This window comes from Scomber scombrus, chromosome 18, assembly GCF_963691925.1.
Source record: "Scomber scombrus chromosome 18, fScoSco1.1, whole genome shotgun sequence".
Classification (NCBI taxonomy): domain Eukaryota; kingdom Metazoa; phylum Chordata; class Actinopteri; order Scombriformes; family Scombridae; genus Scomber; species Scomber scombrus.
In genome coordinates this window covers 25,857,644-25,868,028 of record NC_084987.1, presented here as the reverse complement: position 1 = coordinate 25,868,028, position 10,385 = coordinate 25,857,644, and the positions used below count along the sequence as shown (strand labels likewise).

Sequence of the window (10,385 nt, the reverse complement as noted above, 5' to 3'; positions counted from 1 at the left end):
CCACTAGTGGCCAAAAGCGGAATGACAGCCATACTCATGAAAAAAAGTTTTTTTTAAATAAACAGTATCTTTATCCCAATGTTTTTGCTCCATTTTAAAGGTTGATAATGTAATTGCCACCTGGTTAGTTTGTATTTTCAATATTCACATTGTAGCCAACTTTATGAATCCCAGAGTGATTGAAATGTCCTTACAGTCCTCACATTCGGTAGTATGTATATATAACAACTGACCGTCTCATGCATGGCAGTACATATCCCTGGTAACCACTCATGGTCTGTAGTCTGATAAATAAGAAAATCAAAACCAGAGAATTCCACGGAGTCAAGCTGCTGACTGACCTTCATACCTCCTGTGGGGTCGTGACACTGTGGTTGGCTCAGCCTGGTTTCTGTCTTGTCTCAGGTCAGCAGTGGAATTTGACAATCAGCGAAGATCCACAGCTCATAGTGTTTGTTACTGTGTCTGTTTATTCTGCTTATTTAACAAGAAAACAATATTAAAGCTGTAGTAATCAACATTTTATATGAACAATGGGTCAAATGACTATGCGTGATGTTAAAGGTGTTGCTCATAGGGATGAACCCACATAATGATCACAAACTCTGTTGTCCCCATTTAACGTATTGTTTTGGTTTTATGGCTTTATTTTCCAAATGTTTGCTACTGTTGCTCTGTGCCTGCTGGACGTGTAAATAGGTAACACTCTGATAACACGTTAGTCATAATTATGTCTATTAATACATGTCAATGTTTGTGTGATATTCAGCTTGTCATGGACTTCTGCTTCAAGTTGATCAAAACTGATTACCGCTGCTTTAACTTTTCCCATTTCCATGTGAAAAAATCCCAAAAGTTTTATTTAGAACTTTAATTTATTCTAATCAGAGTGAATAAGAGGACACACTAAGACCCCAGTTTCCACAATGCAACAACTGCAAAATATATGCACACGCTACATCGCCACACAATAACTTAAAAGGTAGTTATGTATGTACACAAAGACAAAAAACATATACACATTTTGCATATTTATCCACAAATACAGTAAATTCACAATATAAAGACATACAAATACATATACACATTTATAGACATGTTGTATCACCTCCATAACCATGGAGACATGGAGAACACTCACATTGCACTATTAATGCACATGGGAGAAGAGACAAGAAAAAAGACATTATTCACCCAGTAGAGAGAAAGAGGAATAAAGACATTCAGAGAGACAGACATGAGGTGAGGCTGGACCGGACAGGATGGAGAACCAGATCCAAAAACCTCAAAAAATGGCATGGACAGCTTGGGCTGATTATTCAGAGCCTCAGCCACCATATTTTGATCTGAGCCTTGAATATATTTGATCCTGTTAATTTCATGTAACAGAATTGAAAATCTGCATCTGGGGAATGGGAACTAATAGATGATGATGAAGATGATGTCTGTTTGCATGGCTTTTATATTGGGATTGCTGAGTTCCTGTCTGCACCTTCTGGTACTAATAAAGAAACCTTGAACCTTGAACCTAATATAGTGCTGCACGTGACAAGATGCATGCAGACAGACAGAAATTTACAGTGAGCTGCTGCCTCCGGTGTCCAATATTTCTCAAAATTTAAGCTCTAGGAACATTTGCTTAGTTTTGATTAGCAGAGGTGCTCACAGAGCTCCTCAGAATCACAAATCAACTTGAGCTTTGTCTCTTTTACCTCTCTGTACTGTTTCTCATCTACTCTATTGAAATCTTGGTTACGGTACAACTATTCATGGGATTCAGACAGGTCTGTAACAGGCTAGATTCATGTCTGAATCATACTCATTACTGTCAGTCACGTGTCACTGAATATGATCAGTGAGGTTCCTAAAGAGTCAATACTGATGTTCTGTTTGCTGCCCACAGCTGGAGCCATTACACAGCAGCTGGAAGCGATGTTGTATGTGTATCTCCATATTAAGAGGCATTCATCCAACACACCAACCGGATCAGTCAGGATCTAACAGCAACATCCGACAGGTCTCTTACATACATTTTCCAGGTTTATACAATGAGCAGACCTTCTCAGTATGAATCCTGAACTCCATCAGAGCTGTTGAGTCGTTTTTATTTTAAGTAGTTAAAGTCTAAAGTCTGTCTCCTCTGCAGATTTGTCTCTGTCCTGTCAAGTTTATTTTAGTTTGTCAGTTTTCTGCTCAACTGCAATTATGTTCTTGATTTGCTGTCGTGGCGTTACTATACGCAATTAAGTTTGTTCCCTGATTTGACAGATGCGGTAGGTCTGTCATTACGTACAGGCAGGAGGTGGTATTGTGTTATGTTTGTATATTTGTGTTTTTGATAGTTGGTTCTTCACAGAAACACAGATACCTGGGCATCTTTCAAACAGGCCCATTTAAAGGGTCAGTTCACCCATAAAAAACATGTTTTCTCTCTCAGGTCAAGTTGTATCCGGCCCTGGACAAATCTGACTTAGCATCAGATCTATTCAAAATCTAAAAAAATAAAAAGTGGAGTAGTTCCAGGATGGGTCCAGCAAGAGATAAGACAAGAGAGGACGGGGGGGGGGGGGGGGGGGGGGACAGGGAGGACAGGGAGAGAAGAGAGGGGCACACAGCTCAGATGATCATGTGTGTGTGGAACAAACAAACAGAAGGTTGGAAAGACAATCAGAACAGTTTCAATAATCAATAATCTCATTGGCAGGACAGCACTTAATAAATCTATAGAGACAGAAACCGACCCAGTATGCAGTAAAGGGTCACGAACTACTCAATTAAAGGCAACTAATTGTAAGTTACTACAAAAAGGTGTAACATGGTTAAATATTTTTGTTTTTGCTTCTCCTCCGCATCAAAAGGAGCCAGCTGAGATGGTTTGGGCACCTGGTCAGGACGCCTCCTGGACACCTCTTTTTAGATGTGTTCTGGGCACACCCAACCGGAAGGAGACCGCGAGGCAGACCCAGAACTTGCTGGAGGAATCTCTCCTGGCCTGGGAACACCTTAGGATCCCCCTAGAGGAGCTGGTGAGCATTGCTGGGGAACACTAACCCCAGATAAGCAGCATGATCTTGTTTTTAGTTAAGATTCTCTCCGCAGAATTTTGAACCATCTGAGAGACTAGTACTAGCATGTACTAGTACGTTACAGTAATCCAGTTCTAATTCCTGTGTTAGACTCTGCGTCAGCCATGGACAGGGAAGACTGAATTTCAGCGATGTTGCGTAAGTGGGAAAAAGGCCTTCTTGGTTTATTTAATGTGCTTATCAAAGGAGAGGCTGGGATCAAACATAACATCAAGATTCTTGTCAGGCTGCCAGGGTTTGTGAAATCACACAAGAAAAGTCTGTCTGTTTCCTTACTTTTCATATTGAGATCCAATCAGACTACAGGTAGAACCAAGATCATGAGAACACTGTCTATAAGCGGGCGTAAAGGTGAGGAGATGAGATATAAAACTTGATAACTACTCTGAACAAAGGATGAATCCATAAAAGTACAGCTGAATTACTACAGGAATTTGAAAAATGTAGACAGATACAAGCTCTTGAGCTCTAACCCTCTGACCTTTCTCTCTCGTTCTCTCTCCTGTAGTCTCTCCACCACCCAGACAGTCGCGTGGGCGTCATTTAATCTTCTTGTCCTGGTCTGTTCCTGCAGACTTCCTGCCCACTCGCTCTCTCTCTCTCTCTCCTTTCAGCCCTTCAGTGATCATTAACTTTCCTCCTTGTCGTACGCCCACGCCGCTCGTCCTGATTTCGTCCTGGTGGCAGGACGGCGGCGCGTCGGCTGTCAGGCCCTTCACAGAGGGTCTGGAGGAGAGAAATGGATGACAGGTTTATTGGAGGCAGTTATAATGGGAGAGGGTAATCAGTAACAAGAAGGTGTTCAAACTGTGAAACATATACTTCATGAGCAAACATTTAATCTGGAGAGATTTTGCCCTTTTGACCCAAAACAAAGAAAGATGCTTTTAAAAAGCGACTACGTGTTTGAACAATTCAACGATAAAAAATAAGATAAATCGTCTCCAAAAAAACACATTTAAACAAAAAGTCTTCCCTTTATAAAAGCATCAGTCCTGTGCACAGTTGTAGGCCATTGTTTTACACACACACACACACACACTCACAGAAGGAACATTGTGTTGTCGTCAAGGCGATCCCGGGTTTCCTGTCCTGCTGGACCGACAGGGCTTGGCCGACCAGAAGGCCTCCTGTCTGCCTTAACCTCATTTCTGTAACAGATCAGCTCATTCATTCAATTAGCGAACACACACACGCGCGCAAACGTGCGCTCTCACGTGCACGTTCGGCTTTCATCAGAAATCCATGTACCTCCCAATCCAATTGTTGAAAAGTAAAGCGATTCCCAAAAGTCCAAACCTCTGCGACGCTCTCTTCCGTATAATCGATAGAAACCTTTTGATCCATAGAAAGATTTCCTCCGTTACTGTGAGGGAAAATGTGCAAAGAGGAGATAAAGTCAAATCAATGATCTTTAAAGTGGCGATCGGTGTCGGTGGAACGTGGCTGAGGGAGGGATGGAGTGAAGGAAGGGCAGGAGGAGAGCGTCTTCAAACAAACAAGAAGCAGAAGATGAACTGCAGTGTTTTTTTGTATTTGGCCGCTGAGTGTCTTGTAGATACTGTATCACTGCTTGGATGTTACAGTGGAGGTCAGCCAATCAGCCACACACACTGACATATTTAAATGTGAGAGCTGAACAGCTGGCACTCAGCACAGTATCGGAGATTTATAGTCTCAGTGAAACACTGACAGCGCTAGTCAGAACACAGAGGTTTTTTATACACTTGTACTTACGAGCCTTTGGTGAACCAAACCTCAGTCCAGAGCTAATTTAAACTCTTTGGGTTTAACAGTGGGTTAGGGTTCAGGGCTAGAAACTTTAAACTTTAAAACAACACTCCACGTGACGTATCACAACCGTCTGGTGAACACTACTTCGGTTCTAAGTTTTTGGCACTATACCAGTCCTCTTAAGCCTGTATTTTTTCTCAGTTAGCCCTGGTTTGAGTTCCAAGTATGACATCAAAGTGTGGAGGAAGTGAGTGTAAGTCATTTAGCCTAGTAGTGTACTATATGTGTAAATGTGTAAAAGTATAATAAAGAGCCTTTTTTTAGACTGTAATGATTCTGGTTTACTACATCTTGGGTTGTATCTTCATAGTTTTGGCAATCATTCTACTTATTGGTAAAAATAACATGGAACTCATCAGGAAAATTGCTGCAAGGCTCACATTTGAATCATTAGCAGTTAGAGAAAAACAAACAGCTGAGCCAAACTTCCATATTTAGCAGAGAAATATAATTTTAGAATCCAATCTAAAACTTCAACTTCATCAACTTTAATACTTTTTGGCTCACAACTATTTCCATGTGTAATTAGGGATGATATGCAACATTTTAGATGCGCTAACTTTAACTTTTCCCTCCAGATAAACTGCAATATACGTTCCAGAGTTGTGCCGATTAAATACAGCACATATACGGTTTCTACAGGCCTTCTTGGTGCCTGTGTAGTTCAGTTAAGGACTCCACACTTTAAAACTTAAGAAGGATTTGTTTGTCAAAGCTGTAGCGAAAGCCTCAAATGGAAAAAAAAAATACTGGTTACAGCTTTCAGCCATTGATTTAAAGACTGTTTATCTGTAAACTAGACATATTCAGATGTAATGCAAGAGAATTAACAGTAACAGCAGTAATTGTAACCTAAAGAAATGATGGCCAGGCCTACGAAAATAAAAACCAAGTTGTAATAAACTAGATCCTTTATTTAATTGACAATAATTTACTGTGTAGGCATGGTAGTCTATTACAGCAGCACTGGTACCAGTAGTTACTCATATAGTATTGGCTGTATTTACTGCATGGACCTAGCAGTATGTATGTAGTAATAGTAGCTTTGGTAACATGTATTACTGTACTTTAGTATCTTTTATTTCTCTGTAATCTCTGGGAGTGTTTTGCAGTTAGGCCTGAGAGCAGCAGGCCGGCTCACAGCTCCTCTTTTATTCTCTACTTCTCTCTGTGCTCTGACAGATCCGTGCTCATATCAGATTGATGGGCCGGTTTGATTGAAGTCTCTTTGTCGTGCTAATGTCACGGGGAGTGATGGATGAGGCGCGTGCGTCAATAAAAAAAAAAACGCGCGCGCGCACAAACTCCACTCCTAAACCGAAAGCCTCTCCCCACTTCCATCCTCCTCACCCCCAAACACCCCCCCTCCACACAAAAAAAATACACTCCCTCCCGTGACCGGCTGACAAACTTCTGGCCTCCTGGTCACCATAGGCGACGTGAGTAAGAGCCACGTGACCTGCTGCAGAGGTAAGAAAAGAAGTGACACGGAAAAAGAGGGAGAGAGAGAGAAAGAGAAAGAGAGAGAGAAGAGGAGGAGAAGCAGAGAATGTGAGGGTGAACATGCAGAATGGAGGAAGACGGAGTGTAACTTGCGCGAAGGTGAAAAGGTGACTTGACTCTTTTCTGTCCTCTCGCGTTATTTTCCACCGTCACCGATCACACTTTGGGCATCACAGGTTGAGTTGATCTATTGACAGCGCCGAGGCCTTCCGTTAACACACACATACACATACACACACACACACACACACGCACACCGACACACATCACAGCAGAGCACATTATTCATGTGTGCTTCTGTTTTGGGGACGTGCAGCTTTCTTTTTCTCCACATTGGAAGTTTGTTTTTTTCCCCCCCACACAAATAATTTATTTTGGGTTTCTGCTTTTTATTTTATTTTTTCGTTCTATCTAGATCACACACTTTACACTTGGAACACTTTTAATTGGAATGTTTCTATTTTATTAATATTATTTTTTTGCAACTTCGTCTCCTGCTGATCATTATAAACTTTCTTCAGTCCCACCGTGCCTCCGGCCTGCATGGACACATCTAACATGAACTCCTTTGTGGAATACTCCATCTGTAACCGACCGGGGACCGGCGCTTACTCTGCGCCCAAATCTGGATACCACCACCATCATCACCTGCATCACCATCACCATCCTCTGGAACAGCATCAGGGCTTTCCGGTGACCTCCGGTGCCTTCCACACGGGCCACAGCGGCTCCCCTGCTCCTATTAACGTGTCTAGAAATGACACCAGCGCCGGGGATGTGACTTACACCGGGGATGGGCGGCTGTACGTGAGCACCGGAGCGGCCACGGGTAGTGGCGGAGGGCACGGGACCGCAGGGTCGGCCCAGCATCATCAGCAACATCATCATCATGAACAGCAGACGCATAACAGTTACCATCACCATCCTCACCTTCACCAAACCCAAAGCTTACAAAGCGGAATATTGTCGTCATATAATAACGGAAGCACCGGTAACACCGGGGCCTATACGGCCCAGGCATGCGCCACAAACTCGGAGTATGTTGCAGCGACGGGGCCTCCCAACACGGTCCACCCTCAGTATTTCATGGAGGAGTCTGTAGCCTCCACCTACTATCATCAATCAACCTTCACCACCTCGGCCCCCACCGTCGGCCCAAGCTACGGGGCCCTTGCCGGGGCCTACTGCGGGCCTCAGGGTGCCCTGGCCGGGTCTCAGTACCCGCAGCAGCTAGGCGGGGGTCTGGACGCAGCAGGCTACCTGGGGCTTCCACAGGGGGGAGGTTACGGGGAGCTGCCGGTCTCCCAGGATCGGGAGAGGGAGGACGAGGAGGGCCAGCAGGCCGGGCAGGGGCAGACCTTCGACTGGATGAAGGTGAAAAGGAACCCTCCTAAAACAGGTGAGGGAGGGCTGCTGTTGTTTTTTTCTGGAAGTAATTTGTCCGTTTTGATGACTTTAAGGTCATGAAGCATTATGAAGAGGTTGTCCCAGTAGTATTTAACTGTGATTTGTGAGCCTGAAGATGCGGAGTCATGTCTCTGCTGCATTTATCACACGAATTATTGCAGCCAAAAGACAGAAAGGAAGCAGTTTATTTTAAGAATGATTGGTTGGTTATGAATAACTAGGATGAAGGAAAAGAGAAAAATGTAGCTTGTAGTCAGCAACACAATGTGTGAAAGAAAACGTGCAGTTACAGGATGTAAAGAAAAATGTTTGCATTAAAACGCGTTAAAAGTGAATTTCTCATCACAGCACGTGCTCTGATAAATAACTACATTAATATTACGCTTTAAGAGTAAAATGTTGATTTAAAAAAAATTGGTTTTCATTTTCAAAAGGCCTCATTTTCAATCTTCTCCGTTTGTACCACAGATGTCAGAGTTTTTCTAATGTAAATTTCACTTCCCTGCTGTTCTTTCTTCTTCTTTTCGCTTGTCTCAATCACTCAAGGCTGAATTCGTTTTGCTGTAAACGGTCAGAGAGTTTATAAGTAACAAATGAATCATATATACCAGGTTAAAAGTGTGCCATTGATGTTGACTTTTATTTAAAAAGATAAAAAAACCTCTGGCTGTCCCACATCCAGATATCATCATATATAAATAAAACTATACTCGTTTATTTTTATCCAGGATTTCATTTCACGTCTTTCAACACCAACGAAACATCTGTTGTCATGAAGTAAACATTTCCTCATGAGGGCTGATTCTGTATCAGACATGCAGCATTTTAAAATTGATGCTCTAGAAATAAAAGAACATGGATTTAAAATAAAAATATTAAAATATAAACGATAGAAATACCTCTTTTAAAATATATATATTGCTTATGACATTGTTTTACCCAATTGGACAAAGAGCTTTTTTGATGTGAAGTCATTTATTTTTTTATTATGACGTACTGTTTCTGGCGTAGCTACGTATTATTCTGCGTATGGAGTGTCGGATCAAAAGCGTTGAATTAAACATTTCCGCATTACAAAGTAAATTTAGCTCTTCACTTTTTGTCTTTGAAACTTAAGATAAATTGGAGGTGTTTAATGTGTTTTTTAGGACTTGGGCAGAATGTAGTCATATCTCAGGAAAGATAGCAGGTCTGGCCTGGGTCAACCAGGGGCCCCTTACGTCTGATATGTTTCTCTTTCCCTCTCTTACTCTCCTAATGGATATAACAGACGGGTTATTTCGCCATGGGAAGTCTGTCCTGCTCTGTTATCTTTTAAAGCAGCTCTCCACCCCCCCCCCCCCCCCCCCCACCCCCACCACCCCAAAACCAACCCAAGCATCACACAGCCTTGTTTCTCCATCCGTCTCTCCACCAGCATTTTCTCTCTCTCTCTCTCTTTTTTCTATTGTATTTTCCTCTTAACAATCTTCTGACGTTAACTTCTATTTTATTCTGAATATTCGGCCTCCCACGTTGTAGTGCTTTTGGTTTGGACAGAACTTTTAATACAGCTCATGAAACACAGCTATTCACGTCGAGATCGATTCATTTAAACCAGAGAATACCGTAGGTTTAATATAACCTGCAGTCTACATTTAAATAGCCTGATGAGCACTGATAAAATATGTAAATATTAGCATAAATATATATTAATAAATAAAGATATGAAAACAAACGAACCTCAAGTAATTTGTGTTTCCTAATTTACAATAAATGTGAACAACATATTTAATTAATACAAGCGAGACATGTCCTGTTCTATTCATTAGCATAAGAAGATATTTTTATTAATTATTAATATATACATTTAATAGCACAAGTTCCTAAAACACATGTATAACAGCTTCTGTCTCTCTCTCCTCCATACAGTCAAAGTGTCGGACTTTGGCCTCGGGGGCGCGCACAACAACGCCATGCGCACCAACTTCAGCACGAGGCAGCTGACGGAGCTCGAGAAGGAGTTCCACTTCAGTAAGTACCTGACGAGGGCACGGCGCGTGGAGATCGCCGCCACGCTCGAGCTCAACGAGACCCAGGTGAAGATCTGGTTCCAGAACAGGCGCATGAAGCAGAAGAAGCGCGAGCGGGAGGGCGCCTCCGCCACGGCCCGCTCCTCTTCCTCCTCCTCCTCCTCCTCCTCCGGTTCCTATGATACAGGTGCCGGCAGCGGTTTCAACAAGGAGCTAGAGGACACCGATCAATCGTCCGCGTCCACGTCTCCAGGCGCGTCCCCGAGCTCGGAGACGTAGTAGAGTAAGCGATATAATTGGTTCTTCGAGACAGTCAGACAGTGTGATGCTGTGGAAAACAGGTGGCCTTCAGTCATGTACTGCTGAGTTACTTCATGCATTCCACCTTAAGTTATGCTATACCTAGAGGAAAACTCATCCTCTTATCATCAGCCTCCCTTATCTACTCCTGCCATGACTTCCTACATGTCCCAGAATTCCCTTTAACACGTCAGACACTCACCTGGACTCAGTTTGACATGTAGTTGAGGAGAAGACTCTCACCTTATCAAACCTTGTCATATATTGTCTGCTTCTCTGGGTG

At 42.7% G+C, this 10,385-nt stretch overlaps 1 protein-coding gene across 1 annotated transcript; it reads left to right on the top strand.

Annotated features, from left to right (window-relative positions):
- Positions 1–6,926: 6,926 nt before the first annotated feature.
- hoxb1a (homeobox B1a) lies at positions 6,927–10,081 on the top strand. Its single transcript, XM_062439154.1, has 2 exons — positions 6,927–7,782; positions 9,702–10,081. Exons 1-2 carry the CDS (start codon positions 6,927–6,929, stop codon positions 10,079–10,081), a joined length of 1,236 nt encoding a protein of 411 aa, XP_062295138.1.
- Positions 10,082–10,385: the final 304 nt, after the last annotated feature.

Bases quoted from the DNA above. Each gene is read 5' to 3' on its own strand.
- hoxb1a (XM_062439154.1), top strand. From the start codon at position 6,927: ATGGACACATCTAACATGAACTCCTTTGTGGAATACTCCATCTGTAAC. The intron at 7,783-9,701 runs GTGAGGGAGGGC...TCCTCCATACAG, and splicing joins AAGGAACCCTCCTAAAACAG to TCAAAGTGTCGGACTTTGGC.